The 16,167-nt window shown below is 34.9% G+C and overlaps 1 protein-coding gene across 1 annotated transcript; it reads right to left on the reverse strand.

Annotated features, from left to right (window-relative positions):
* Positions 1-163: 163 nt before the first annotated feature.
* On the reverse strand, positions 164-12,517 carry LOC6052468. Its single transcript, XM_038256134.1, has 5 exons — positions 12,292-12,517; positions 12,016-12,106; positions 7,160-7,287; positions 5,783-5,845; positions 164-1,279 (listed from the first exon to the last, which is right to left on the reverse strand). The coding sequence occupies exons 1-5, from the start codon at positions 12,341-12,343 to the stop codon at positions 1,095-1,097; spliced, it is 519 nt and encodes a 172-aa protein (XP_038112062.1). The 5' UTR covers positions 12,344-12,517; the 3' UTR covers positions 164-1,094.
* Positions 12,518-16,167: the final 3,650 nt, after the last annotated feature.

Consider the following 16,167-nt stretch of genomic DNA (forward strand, 5'->3'; position numbering starts at 1 on the left):
TTAAACATGTTTTGAGTTCATGGTGATTTCAGAGTCTCCAGAGTGTTCAAGTGCCAATGCTCATCCTTTTTTATCAAATTGCTATAAATCATAAGGAACATTAATTTCAATATGGGTAAAGGGCATTTCTTTCATTCAAGGAAATCGTGAAAAACAATTTTGTATGATTTTTCTCACTAGCATTTTTTAATGTTAGTTTGCTTATCTCAGTTCCATAACATATCTAATTGGTAAAACTATCTCAGTAATATTACGTTCGCACACAATCAGCTCTGACTCATCTCAATACGCACACGTACATACCTTGCACTCACGCGCACACAGTTAGAACGAGCTCATGTCTTTCAACTTCTCCGGCAAATCCTTAGCTTAGCAAAATCATCCCCGCGGAAGCAGCCTTCCTTAAAACACCGAGTTCGCACAGTCTAGGATTCATTCTCCGCATCAATTTAAGAAACAGTTGACGTTATCACAGGAAAAATGAATTTCGTGTTTTTGTGGGCACTACTGAAAACAAGGATAAACTGATAATATTCCCTTATTTTTCTTCTAGTTACATATGACCTTTCTGAACCGCGTACAATCCACATAAGTGCACAATTTGGATCAATGCTACGTGTTCAACACAGTTTTCAGTGGCAAGAACCGTCTGTCTTCATTTTAGGAACAAAACTTACTAGTATAACAAAAATGATAAATCCTAAGTCATCTACTACACAAGCTAACAAACAAAAATGATTCCTGCATTTTTCCCTCGAGCCAATCATTCCTAAATGCTCTAAATCGCATCACAGAACCTCAAACATCCTCGTTTGCGCGCCCTGGCCATACTGATATCGAACTGTGTGTGAGTGTGTGTGTGATAATTGCATATTTGTCGTTCCAACCAAACTTTCGAAATAGGTACTACTACTTTTTACAATTTTGCGCTTCGTCTTCGAATATTTCACAGATTTTTTGTTTGTTTGTTTTATTCGTCCTAGCTGCCCTAAGCCTGCACTGGGTAAGTATTTGCAGTTGTGTCTTGTGTTTTCTGTGTTTTTTTTTTGTGTGATTTGTTTGTTTTTTTTTACTCAGTTGATATTCTCAGACTTTCACAGGTTTTTGGTAATATTGTTGAATATTCTCCTCCCCCACCAGGACTCCAGGTCGAACGGCTTAAAGTCCACCAGCACCGGGCTGGGCGGGTCGTTGTAGTACAGCGTGCCGGTACTACTGTTGGAGCAGGTGGAGGACATCGAGCTGGTGCTGCAGGACGACGAGAGGGAGACGTCGTAACCTGGAAGAAATCGATGAAAATTACAGATTTTTAAAATCTCGAAATGATTCACAATGATTCAGATAAAACATTTGATTTAATAAAAGTACAAATGAGTTTTGAACGGATCTATAGAAAATGGTTAACTAATTTTATAAGATGAAACAGAACAAAAAGAAATCATTAAAAAAATATTCAAGAGAGGGGTCAGAAACAATTTTATTCAAAAAACATCAAAATTTTAATGACAAAAGAAGTCTAATTAAAAATGAATTTGAAATGCATTTTCCTGTGTTTAAAATCATATTCAGCGAGTTTGAAACCGATTTAAAGATATTTAGATTTTTTGTGAAATGTACACTGTACCGATGTACAGTAATGCAAAAAAAAATCTTGCGAAAAACATTTTTTCTTCGAAACTTTGATATTTTGAAAACTAATGTTTGCAAAACATTTGGTCAAGTGTAAAATGCATGTTGAAACAGTTATTTATTGAATAGTTTTCGCATTATTTTTAACAGAACCAGTTATTTGAAAATGAGTTTGAAAAATTTAAAAATGGTTTACAAACAAAAAAAATCCGTAATTTTTCAATTCTTTCAAACATTGCCATTTTTTGAGTAGTTTTGTTGCTTGTTGATGATTTTGTTGCTTTGAATATAAATTGGTTTTACAAAACTAATTTCTGTAATTTTTGCATTCTTTCAAACATAAAAACTTCTTTGGACTTTTTAAAAGTCGATTTTATTACTTTCTGCGAGTTCTTGATTTTTTTTCAACATGACCAGTTCTATGAAAATGAAAATGTCTGTGGTTTTTGCAATTATTAAAACATGATCAGTTCTTTGGACAATTTTAAAGATGTTTTTTTCTTTGAAAATAAGTCTTATTAATGAGTTCATTAAACATATATTGGCTTTGAAAAAAATACTTCTATAAGTTTTATACTTTTTCATACAAGTGCCAGGTTTTTTTATTACCAATTTTTGAAATAAGAAATCTATGTTTTCACATTGTTTTTAACGTGGCCAGTTTTTTGAAATAAATTTGTTTTTCAAAACGTATTTCTGTCGAATCGAGGTGCAGTTCAAAAATCACAAGATTTTGATGTTATACAAGCATTTCCCATGATTTTTTAGCAAAAAAAACTTTCTGCGATACGTCCATCGGTAAAATGTCCCATTCGGTGAAATATGTCCGAAAATATGTGATTTTTTGTGAATTTTCGATATAGGGTCATAAATAAACCAAGTGTACATGTCAGATATAGGGGAGGGGAAAAAAAATATCAATATTATTATATTAACAAACAGCAAAAAAAACATAAACTTTCATGACTTTTAAAATAGGCTAACAGGCTGTTCTTAAAGAAGAAAAAACTATTTCCATATTTAATATAACAGCACAATAAATATAAAAAAATTCAAATTATTTAAAAAAATAAAAAGTACTAGGTTTATTGTATTTCAAAAATAGCTGTAGAAAGTTGTAAGAAAGGTTGATCTATTTCAAAGATTACATTACGACAGCACTTTTTTTTAAAAATGAAATAAAAATTGAAAGTCCGTTTGTTTTTGGTAGTGTAATGGTAATGTGTTTTTATCATATTTTTTGAATTTTTAAGGTTAAATACACATTTTTTTCCTTTTTTCGTGTTTTGACTTCAATTTTAAAATCACTCAACAAGAAAAAAATAGCTAGACTTTAACCAATTTGCTTAAAGTTTTTGTCTCTCAGGTTTGGTCCATTAAATTTGTACTTAAGTTTTATGTATTTTTCCGATCCGTGATTCCAGAATTCAAATTTTGAAAGAAAAAAAATGGTCTTAAAGTGCCCTATTTTATATCAAATAAGGAAATAAACGTTATACAATGACATTTTAAATCTTTTACAATGACTTGTACAAGTTTTTCATGAAAACTTCAATTTTCAACAATAATTTTTATTTTTACCCGATGAATTTTAGGGAAAGTTTCAAAGGAAAAGTTGAAATAAAATGTCATAAAAAAAAGATCCGCCATTAAAAAAAAAGAACGCACCATTTTTCAAGGATTTGATTTGAATTTCATTTAAAAAGTTTCGGCGTTAATAAAAACTATAGAAATTAATAGTTCGAAAAAAATCTTAGATGTATAAATCTTGTATTTTTAATATTGATTTGATTGGACGCAATCCAGAAAGAAAGATTTTTTTTTCAAGGATTTGATTTGAGCTTGAAAACTTATTTTATTTATATTTACAACCCTTCAGCCATTTACATATTCGCAATTAAAAATGTAATCAAGTATAACATAAAAGCATAGACCTATACTAAAATTAATAATAAAATAATGAAGTTTTTTCCCAATGACTTGATCAAAAAATTTTAAATTTTATCAATTTTCCATATTTTTTTTAATAAATTAATATTAATTTTATCCTAATAAATCATAATGATGTTAATGAAATCATTTCCCGCAAATTTCCAAAACAAAATAAAAATCATTGTAATACATTGACTAGAAAAAAAATATCATAAGGAGAATGGGCGAATTTGGTCCAAGGATGTACACGAACGGGACCAACTTTTTTCGAAAGATCTCGCCGAGACATGAAAAAAAGTCTTCTGGACCAACTCTCTAAACCCCGGGGTTCAAAAGATACATTCTGTTGAAGTTTGAGCATTTTGGGTAAAAATGTACAAAAAATCGTATTTTTACTATTTCTTAAATCATTTATAAAATCTCCATTTTATTATGGATTTAGCTCATCTTGACTTCATTCGACGCGTATCAGCAAAAACTATGAGTTCTAATATGTCTTAGCATGATTAAAACATGATTTCTCTTGTTTTATCCGTTTGAACCGTTTGTGCAAGAGGCATCCCATATAAACAAGTCGAAACTTCAAGGTTTTGAAACCGGATCCGACCCAGACTGCTTCAGTGAGTATGGAAGGCTTCAGTGCAATGTTGTAACAACTTATTGGGATGGTCTGAGTCATCCGAGAACTCCTTGGAGTTAAGACCGGTGAGTCTACCGCCGTAACAAGCAAGATGTCGGCGGTTTTTTGACCACGGATCATACCCGCATGGCTTCAGTGAGTATGGTAGACTACTATGCTGATGTGTTGGAGTGTCCTGGGTTCCCCCTAGGACTCTCTGGAGTTAAGATCTGTGGGTCTACTACCTTAACAATCAAAATGTCGACCGGTTTTGACAACGGAACATACCCGCATAGCTTCAGTGAGTGTGGCTAATGTGTAAGGATGTCCTGGGTCATCCAAGGACTCCCTGGAGTTTTGATCTGTAGAGCTACAGTCGTAACAAGCAAGAGGTCGACGGTTTTTGACCCCGGAACATACCCGCATAGCTTCAGTCAGTATGGTAGACTGCTTTGTTAATGTGTTGGGATGTCTTTGGTCATCCTAGGACTCCCTGAAGTTAAGATATTTGGGTCACTGTAACAAGAAAAAGGTCGACGATTTTTAACCGCGCATCATAACCGCAAAGATTCAGTGAGTATGGCAGACTGTATTGCTGTTATGTTGGTATGTTCTGGACCATTCCTGGGAGTCCTTGTAACAGCCGTAGACCTACAGATCATAACTCCAGGGAGTCCTAGGATGACCAAAGACATCCCAACACATTAACAAAGCAGTCTACCATACTGACTGAAGCTATGCGGGTATGTTCCGGGGTCAAAAACCGTCGACCTCTTGCTTGTTACGGCTGTAGCTCCACAGAACATAACTCCAGGGAGTCCTTGGATGACCCAGGACATCCTAACACATTAGCAAAGTAGACTACCACACTAACTGAAGCTATGCGGGTATGTTCCTGGTCTGGTCGACATTTTGCTTGTTACGGTAGTAGACCCACAGATCTTAACTCCTGAGAGTCCTAGGGAAACCCAGGACACTCCAACACATCAGCATAGTAGTCTACCATACTCACTGAAGCCATGCGGGTATGATCAGTGGTCAAAAACCGCCGACATCTTGCTTGTTACGGCGGTAGACTCACCGGTCTTAACTCCAAGGAGTTCTCGGATGACTCAGACCATCCCAATAAGTTGTTACAACATTGCACTGAAGCCTTCCATACTCACTGAAGCAGTCTGGGTCGGATCCGGTTTCAAAACCTTGAAGTTTCGACTTGTTTATATGGGATGCCTCTTGCACAAACGGTTCAAACGGATAAAAACAAGAGAAATCATGTTTTAATCATGCTAAGACATATTAGAACTCATAGTTTTTGCTGATACGCGTCGAATGAAGTCAAGATGAGCAAAATCCATAATAAAATGGAGATTTTAAAAATGATTTTAGAAATAGCAAAAATACGATTTTTTGTACATTTTTACCCAAAATGCTCAAACTTCAACAGAATGTAACTTTTGAACCCCGGGGTTTAGAGAGTTGGTCCAGAAGACTTTTTTTCATGTCTCGGCGAGATCTTTCGAAAAAAGTTGGTCCCGTTCGTGTACATCCTTGGACCAGCTCCCATACAAATTTGCCCATTCTCCTTTAATAACTTTCACTTACTTGCACTACTATCCGGCGAGCCGGGTACGTCGTAGGGGTTTGACGCGACAACCATGTTCCACGCTGAAAAACAGAAACAAGAAGAATAGTAAATAAAAAATTGTCACCAAACAAACCATTTCACAACTCAACGCACTAGCTTGAGAATGAACACCATCGAGTGGAGAGCATAACAGTGAGCGAGAGAGAGTGGGCACGAGTGAATTTCGTGACGCACGCAAAGCGACGATCATTTTCACGTGATGGTACCAAGAAGAAGATCATTTGGCGTGCAATTGCGTCACGAATAAAATTGAAACTTGAATTTGTTTGTTTTGATATAGCGACGAAAGACAAAATGAGGTGTCACAACAGTTAAATGGAAATAAAAAGCGACGAAGGCTGCAGTTTTGATATGAGTTCTGAAAAAAATAAATGTTTCAATTTTGTACGACGCAAAAGAAGCAAAACAGAACCTCAGACATTCAATCAGAAGCAATAAACGTTGGTTGAGCGAAGATGAAATGGGGATATTTAGCAATTATTAACAGATTTTTTTTTATTTTTCAATACTATGGCGAATAATTAAGTGAAAATAACATTTTTCTTACAGAAATTTATAAAAATGATAAATTTAACCAATAATTGGAAAATGTCTCTTCTTCTTGTTTCAAATGACACAAGACTGCAAGTCCAAAGATAGCAACAAACTAACCGGCAAATAAAAATAATCACAAAAGAAAAAAGAGATCAACGCATCCATTACATGCAGCTAGCAGGGTATGTATTAGAGTGTAACAAAAATGACTTTTTGGCGGGCATTCAGGGGTTTGTTCCGGTGGGCATATTGAGCCCAAATCCCAAATATGAGCTCGATTGGACGTAACAGGAGCTGGCGCTCCGCCTTTCAATTTTAAATGGAATTTAACCCGTAAAAAAAGATTTTTTCAAAAATGTTAATTTTTGAGGCATTTTGGCCACTGAAGCGTTTACCAAAAACATCACTGGCGTGTAGGCCATTTGATTTTGCTGGGACCGAGTTTTCGAAAAAATGCCAAACTTTGAAGGTCTGTACCGAGCTCCAGGGTGCTCCAAACTTCAATGTTATATATATCAAAAGATGCGCAAGGATCTGGCCTACACGCCAGTGATGTTTTTGGTAAACGCTTCAGTGGCCAAAATGCCTCAAAAATTAACATTTTTGAAAAAATCTTTTTTTACGGGTTAAATCCCATTTAAAATTGAAGGGCGGAGCGCCAGCTCCTTTTACGTCCAATCGAGCTCATATTTGGGATTTGGGCTCAGTATGCCCACCGGAACAAACCCCTGAATGCCCGCTAAAAAGTCATTTTTGTTACATCCTAGTATGTATAGTACATCTGAAGGTGAAACACTTACAGTCGTTGATGTACTTTATCAGCTCCTCATGCTGGGGACTCAGATGTTCTGACTCCGATTGCTGTTGCTGTGCCCGCAGGTGATGTGATGCCGATTTCTTTGCTGTCTGAAACACCGGCCGGGGTACGCTGCAACAAAAAAGTTACACTCTGTTACTCGTAAAATTACAACCGGGTAAAACATTTTATTGATTTTAGCTAAAACAACATTAAACTCCCTTCAAACCGTGGTCTTTCTCCAAATTAATAAGTAAGTACTTTCTATGAATATGTAAAAAATGACTATTTTTTCCGTAACTGAGTGTAGTCTCAGTAAATCTCATCTCGTAATCAGTACTTGTAACAACTCAAAACAACGGTAGCTTGTTCTAAAATAAACCCATCAATCAAAATCTTCAGCTTCGCTGACCAACGCGAAGCAGTGTCAAGTTCGACAGGTCCCGCTCTCTCCCGAGGTGCGGCGTTTTGGCCTGGTAACCCACGGTCAAGCCTTTGCCACAACATGACAAACAAAAAGGAAAAAAATACCTACTTAAAAAAAAGGTCTAGATTATCTCTTATCTCATACTAACTTACAAACACAAACACTCACGATTAGACAAACCTCTCTGGTTTACACGTGATTGAAGGCAGCGTGTTTCGAGAGAGGGAAAAACAACACACATAATTTCCTGTTTGACAGAGCGAAACAGTCAAACAATTCTCAGCGCGGAAATGGAAGAAGCGATCAAAATAAAACAGCGAACAGCTAGTAACACGTGTTTGGATGAGTCCATGGAGAAATTATCTGGAAAAAGTGAGCTCAAGTTACCAAATAGTCCGTGGGACCTCTTGCAAAGAGAGACAGGTCAAAAAGAAGAAAAATCTTGAAGGACAAACATTAACTTTTTTGTTATCTTATCGCACATGTGATGAACCCTAAATTTGGAGAAATTTTGAGAAGGGATAATTAAATCTGGACAGTATGTAAATGTAATCCAGAGTTTTATTTGAAAAGGTCTCATAAACATAGGAAATCCTATAGCTTAGAGGACCTTTTAATAACAATTCTAGAAATGAAGCATTGCTTTCAATTAGAAACTCAATTATGATTTTTGACTAAAATTTCTACAGTAGATATATCAAAACATTGTCCGTACAGCCTTGTCCGATAATTTTTGTAACTTGTGAAAGTACCTGAAATCTTGGTGATGTTCCTAGTTTTATCAATCGACGCGGGAGACCTTCTTTAAAGTCCCGACATTGATTGGACCAAATGTTGAACTAAAAAATACTAAATTATTCTACAAAAAAAAGAGATAAATTTAGGCCCAAAAACTGTCTGTACACCTCAACTATCTTCATAACTATAAATATATATTTGATAAAATTTCCATATCATTTATGTTAGATGGTCAAATATAAGTTTTTTACTTATTTTATATGAAAAAATAGTAAAGTTTTACTTATTCATGTTACATTTTCTAAAACTTTCGTATTAAAAAATTATTTTCAAAACTTGTTATTTTTGGTCAAACAGCCCAATTTAGACACAATAGTTTTAAATGTTTGCATTTTGGCCTCATTTCATCATACGGAATTGTATCGATTTCATGGCAAAGTTATCGATAAATTGAGAGTTGATGATCAAAACTAAATAACTGACTCAAAAATTTCACAGCATCATTTGAAAAGAGCAATAATATTTTAATAGCTGGAACTTTACAGGCATTAAGTAACTATTTTTTAAAACACTTATTCGGACTTTATGAAAAGTAAGTTGATTCACAACGGGTTTGCCAAAAATTTATTTCATTAAAAATACGAGGACAAAAGTATTGAAAATATGTTTAAACTTTTTTTTATTTATTTAAATGCTTTAAAGCTGGTACAAAAAAATAGTTTTTGTCACATCCAAAAATTACTGCATACTTATTTTCACATAATATAGAGGAAATGTTAGTAAGAATCACAGCCAAAGTTGGCTCCAGAAAAAAATGTTTTTTTTAAGATTGGCAAAGTCACATAAAACAAGTTACACTTCCAACCTAACATTTTTTAAATTTTAGGAGTTCTTCTTTCCAATGCTTTTTATAGATCAAAAATTGGTTGAAAAATGGATTTTTGGCGAATTTTTAGATCGATGCCCGCCTAGAGACAGGGTTGGTTTGTAGAGGGTTAATAGATTTAGGTCACACAGAACAAAAGCTAGTTCATATTTACATGTCAACCTTGAGGATAATTTGGAATAATTTGGAATAATTTGAAAATATAAAGGAGAGACAAATTAACACTTATTCATACAAATTTTGCATGCAAGTTTTAATCATCAGGAAATCGAATAATTGTTTCTGATATTTTCGTCAAATCATCTTAAAAAAATGCATTTTTTAGAAATAAAAATTGAAAGTTTCTTTGAAATTGCATTCAAACATTTTTTGTAAAGTGATTTTTGCCAACTCTTCTTGAAAAAAATTGCATTTTTGGAAAAATGAAAAAAAAACATTTCCTTAAAGATTATAAAATTTGTGCTAATATTTAAACATTTACTAAATTACTTTCGCAGGCATCAAAATATTAAATCGTCGTTGCCTAAATTGTGTGCTAATATTTTGCAAAGTTTACGTCGCATCCTCCCCTTTTTTCATTAAACTTCCAAATTTTGATGGGAATAGAAGTCAATGAAAACAGAATGAAAACAATCTGAAATGCATGTTTCTGCGTTGATAATAATACTTAGCATATTAGGAAACTTTTAAAAATATTGGGGACTTTTATGAAATTTCAATGTACATCACTGTAAAAAGTATTTTATTTAAGCAAAACATTTTTTTTTTTCGTCAATGTTTAGATATTTAGAAACTCTCGATTCCAAATATACTGTTATATAATGCATTAAAAAAAACTTTTTTCATTCAAATGTAGTTTCAAATGCTTGTAGCTTCAATTTTAATACTTTTTAATATTTCTGGCATCCCCCCTCCCCTTCCCTCCCACCACCACATTTTCAGTCAGAGTCGAGGGACATAAACTTTAAAAAATATTTTCATGGCAATGAAAAAACAAACAAAAAAAAATTTAAAGCATCGCCAATAAAGAAAAAATATTATCTGGAATTTTCTAATGTTGATACATTTTTTTAAAATGTAACAGAAATTTCATTTTTTTTGTAAAAATATTGAAATTACCTTTTCTTCTATTGACTAATTTTATTTAAAAAAATTTAGTTAAAAATATGATCGTCTCAACTATTTTTTGAAGTTTATGTCCCTCGACTCTGACCAAAGTCAAGAGGGGGAGGGCAAAAAAACAAAATTCAAAGCCATAATTTCACCATTTAAATGAAAAGGTGTGTTAAAATACAGTTTACAGCAGTCCACCTGTTTTGCAAATATTTGTTTTCAAAATATCTAAGTATCGACGAAGAAAAAAATGTTTTGCGCGAAAATAAAACTGTATCGGTATTGTACATCACAACAACTCAAAACACAAACTATGAAAAATATTTGCAACGTTTTAGGACCGTTGTAAGTTATATTTCTAGTGAAATTATCAAACACCTTACAAAATCACCCAACGAATTTTAAAAATCTATAGTGTACCGAATTTTGTTACAACATTATGATACCAAATAATTAATTAAATTAAATTTAAATCCAAAAAAAATCTAATTAAAATAATGTAACATCTATATTAAATTTATATTAGGCCGATGCTAATATTTTTCAAAGTTGTTGTCCCTCAGCTCTGGCTGGGGTCGTGGGAGGGGGGGGTGGGGGGCAAAAAATAAATAAATATAAATATTGAAATAACAAGCCATAGTTTCAACATTTGCATGGACAAAGTGTTTCAAAATGTATTTCACACTAGTTCAGTTGTTTTGCAATCATTAGTTTTCAAAAAATGTAAAATGTGACGAAAACAAAAATAATAGCGAAAAAACTTTTGCGATAATAAACATCGAAAATTTTCAAAAATTTAAACGATTTTTAAACCAACCCAAACATGCTAAAAATGATTCTAAACGCAGAGGAATGCACTTCAAATTGATTTCAACTGATTGTACTTAAATTTTCATTGAGATATTTAAGTTTTTTTGAAAAATATGTTTTTGCCCTCCTGATTTTTCAGGCCAACTTTGAAGGGGGAGAGACAAAAACTTTAAATAAAATTTGTACAAGCCTTATTATTTCTTAACAAAATTTTATCTTCTCACATTATTTGGACCAGTAAGGTAGCTTTCTAAGCAAACATCCAAAGATGTAAAATCAAACACAGGAGCCAATCCCTTCCCGAGTCCAGAAAAGTAACCTGCATCCGTTAATTAAGTTAGCACCTTAACGTTAAAACCCATCCATCTGTTGAAGCTGATGTATGTTCTATTTCTTACACCAATTCCACTTCCCTCGCTTTCCTCCCAGTTTGTCAGTTCAATGTCGCCGACCGAGGAACCGGGAAGCATGCTCGAATGAACACCTTCTTCTCCTCCGCGCGCCGATTACGAAACATACCGGCGACTGTCAGACTGTTGAACCCAGCCGCGCCAGAACGAGTCTCGATTGGCAGCGGTTCATCTCCGACTCGTTCTCCCCTCAGACCAAAGCAAGTCATGTTACATAACACTAACACAAGCCGAACCCCAAACAAAGTGTCACCGCCTACTGGTTAGTGCGTATCTGACGGACAGGACCTTTGCCATTCAACCCCGTCACACACGAGACTCGACTTCCTTGGGAAATCCTTTAGAGTGCACTGAGTTTGACCTGCATTCCACCCCACTTGTCTCCCCCCGTTCCACCCTAAACACTGCACGTGTTGAGGTTAGGTTCACTTATGTTATGTAAACTGCTCTACCGCTACGCAGCTAGTACTACTCACCTAAACTCATTGCTAATATCACAGTCACCGCCACCGTTCTTCTTGCCCAAGTCCCGCATCAGTTCAAACTTTTCATAGTTTTGCGGAATACCTAAGGGACGAAACACAAAGTTCGAAGAATCAATCACTGAGTTGCCAAAAAGCAGCAGCAGCAGCAGCTTCACAATCAGGACCAAAAATCATCCAAAATAAAAATCGATTGCACAACATTTGGCCCGTGCTCGTCATATGATTTGACCGTAGAGCAATGAAGTTCAGTACAGTCCCTGGACGTACCTCTCCTTGTTTTCGCAACCAGCTTGCTGGGACCTTTCGATACGGTGTACATTGTGTCCCCGACGACACTCCAGAACCGGCCACCACAATCACTAACGCCGTCTGAGTAACCTTTGTGAATCTCAGTAGGCACTATCACTGAACTCAACCGAAAGGGACTGCGAGGAGGAGGAGCACCAACTTGCACCACCACAATCGCTGCTTAAACGCGACTGACTGGCCCGCAGAACGGTGCGAGGTTGGGTCGCGACGTTCAGAACGACTCGTGAGTGGAGTGGATGAACCTTCGGGGAGAAAGAGATACGCGATGTAGGGACACAATGTTTGGAATGGTTTTTTGAGGATGATAGTGTTTTTCGATTTATTGTTTAATTTGGTGTTAAGTTGGCTAAAATAATTAATTTTAAAAATACCAAACGTTTCCAAAACACAACATTCAAGAAATCGTTGCCGGTGTGCTCTTTTGTACTAAACTTGCTGAAATTCCTATCATAGATAGAACAAGGGAGCACACGGGCATCGAAATGTTGGTCTTTTAAACACAATAAGAAGTAACTTACCCAAAGAACATGAGAAAAACTGTGACTAATATAAATTTGGCATCGTTGAACTCACAACACTAAAATAACCACACGTCTCCATCAAAACTAAATTTCAACTTACTTTTTTGGTGGAGACGCATTGGTCATTTACTTAGTTTTGTTCGGTGGCAACTTGTTGCGTTTCATGTGAAAACAATTAACATTCCTGTTCACTTGTTTGTAGTCAGGGTGACCACTCAAGTCCCATTTTTGAATTCTCCACTTTTTCTCGACTTGTCTAGAACCTCTTACCCAAAGAATAATTCCAAATCAAAATTGTCATCAAACAAAACTTCTAAATAAATTTGAGAAAAGTAACTATTGACAACTACAGTAAAAATATAAATTCAACAGCAAAAAACAAGCTTCAAAAGGAAATCATTCATAATTATGATTCAGAGAGAAAACAGCAACAATCAGTCTTTAAAAAATATAAAAGCTTTACAATACATACAATTTCGAGGATCTATTAGAAATTTCCATAAACATCCATTTCCATCTAACCAGCGATGGAATAATCATCATCAAAAGAAAATCATTGGACGTTCATCAAGAGAAAAAATCCGAATGGAGCATGGCTCTCCTCTCTCGCGCACGAAAGATCGGTAAAATGAATCTACAAAACTCATCATCTAGATTATTCGGCGGAACATCTTTTCACTACTACACTTGCAAGTGTAACGTCACACGTCGAAAAATGACCTGTCACATTTTGTAGATGGGCAATGTGTGTAAACAAAGTGAAATTTTTTTTAAGTGGTGCTGACAAGGAAATTCACAAAAAATCATCCGCAGATTGATTTTCTTGGAGAACTTCGGGAGCGATTTTCTTTTGCGTGTTTTGCCTCCTCTCTCTTTCGCGGGTGAAGATAGTTCGCAAGCGAAATTGATTTTTTTGCGATTATTCCATCCCTGCATCTAACATAAAATTGCACCATTTATTCTTATTTTTTATCAAAAAACTTTAAACATACTTACAATAAGTATTTTTTCAAAATATCTTGGAATTCTTGAAATTTTGATATTTATTCTAAAATACTGTTTATTTATCAAGTCGTCCGTACAAAAATGTTTTCTATTTTTATGCAAAAGTTTAATCAATATGCATTATTTTATGAAAAAAAAATTAAATCGCCAATTCAAATTAATATTAGTTATGGCCAAATTCATTTTTTATCAGCTTATTTTGTCATTTTAAGGGTTGTTTCAAAAAGACTCATCCACTCGCGAGCCCAAATCGGAAGCGACGTAAAACTGCCCTGAACGTTTCCTATCGTTTGTCACTTCCACACCAATCGCTACGGAATAATCTCTTTTGCTCTCCCTTTTTCTCTCAAATTGGCTAGTGCAGCGAATGGTTCAGAAGGGGCTGATTGCGCTGTGTCGCTCACAGCTGAATCATAACAGTCAGCGATCAGCTTTGTTTTGATCATTTTATGAATTGCTTAACATCGATTTTATCACAAATATTGTACAATTTTGTTGATAACACAACATTAAAGACGCATTTGACAGCAATTTCCACTATGCCAAATACAAATTTACGGCAAACTATGGTAGTGAGCGCCGCGCTGGTATTTTGTTAGATTCTCTCTTCTCTGAAATTCACAAAGTATTTGTATCGCTGAGTGAAGCAATTGACCAAGTCACTGGCAACTAGCGAGTCGTGTTCGCTCACGAATGGTAGCGCACATCCGTCGGCAGATTCGTTCGGCGATGAGTCGGCGTCATTTCTTCAATTTTAGTATTTTTTTCCTTTTTTCAAACAGCTTTTTTATTAGAATAAAACTTGAAACAAGAATTGAACAGACCTTATCAAATTTAAAAAAAAAACCTGTTGCTAAATTCAAGTTGGAATCGATTTTCATATATTTAAGCAATGAGACAAAATGAAACAAAATTATAACTCAACACATCTGCGTAAAGTGATTTTCGAATGATCCCACTTTGTTTACATGTACAAAGTAAATGGCTGTTCAAGCACAAGCATGGCTTTTTTCTTACTGGTAAAAGTGCTGTTTTATAATCATGAAAATGAGAGAATTTATGAGAGATTAAGAGATTTACGACTGTTTGTCTGTGTAAAATACGCAGCTTTAGATCTGATTTTTTCATATATTTCTAGTGCCAGGAAATAATTAAATTATTGAGTAAGCTTTTAAAACTAATATCTGTGATTTATAGTTTTCCTTAACGAGATATCTAAAATGGACCTCGATTTCGAGATCAGGAACCCCTTTAGGTAATTGATAAAAAAAAAGGTGGCAGAGAATTACTCATAAATGAAATTATAATGTGTTATCAAAACATGTTTGATTGAAATTTCATAAGATAAAAATTAGACCATAGCATTTTTTAAATGTGTCTGTTTCTTAAAAAAATAAAATCGAAATTTCCTGAAACAAAATTGCGCTTTGGAACAAATCAAAAGGAAGTTTTGATTTCTTTTTTAAACAAATACTGACGTTGAGCCGAGTTCAACAGTACCAAATAAAAAAATCTTTCACCTAGTTCCTCAACATTACCTAGTATGGGAAAAATCCTTCCAAGATTTTTTTTAATTTATGATTTTTCAAACCAGTACATGGAATACGTTTATATATTTTGGTACCAACACACTTATTTAAACATGTTCAAAGCTTAACAGAAACAAGCATAAACAGCATTAAATTTTTTTAGTGAGTTTCTACTTTTTTTCAATTTATCGTTTGATTTAATAAAAACACAATAAGCTGTTAAGAAACCTTGATAAAAAATAATTCATGAAAATAAAAGTTTTCACAAAACATCCATCAACTGCAGCAGTATGAACCAAGCAAGACGAATAAAGTTGAATTTCACAACTTGTGCTCCTCATACGCGTGAGAGAGTGTTGTATTCCACTCTCGTGAAGAGAAAACGAACCAAATGAACAGATCGATGTTCACGTGAATTCACTACCCCTAGGTTTGTGGTGAGTTCGGAATCATAACAAAGACTACACTGTGAATTTTTACTAAAGATATTTGAATTTATTCGTAATTGCACTATTTAATCTATATCAAAATGGAAGATGTACGATTTTACACAAACACTCACATTGCCACTAACAACTCGCTTACAATCTAAGATGCTTCCGCTGGGGAAGTCTCGGCCGCGCCACAGGCGCCGCCAGGAACTTTCTGTACTTGATTTCCGTTTCCGGCGAGATTTTGCCCCGGGCAAACGTCGTCCGGATAATTTCGCCGTCCGCTTCGGTCGGCATTCGCATCATGCAGAACTGGTCCACCAGATTCCGCTCGTACCGGAGTCCCTC

This window comes from Culex quinquefasciatus, chromosome 2, assembly GCF_015732765.1.
Source record: "Culex quinquefasciatus strain JHB chromosome 2, VPISU_Cqui_1.0_pri_paternal, whole genome shotgun sequence".
Taxonomy (NCBI): Eukaryota; Metazoa; Arthropoda; class Insecta; order Diptera; family Culicidae; genus Culex; species Culex quinquefasciatus.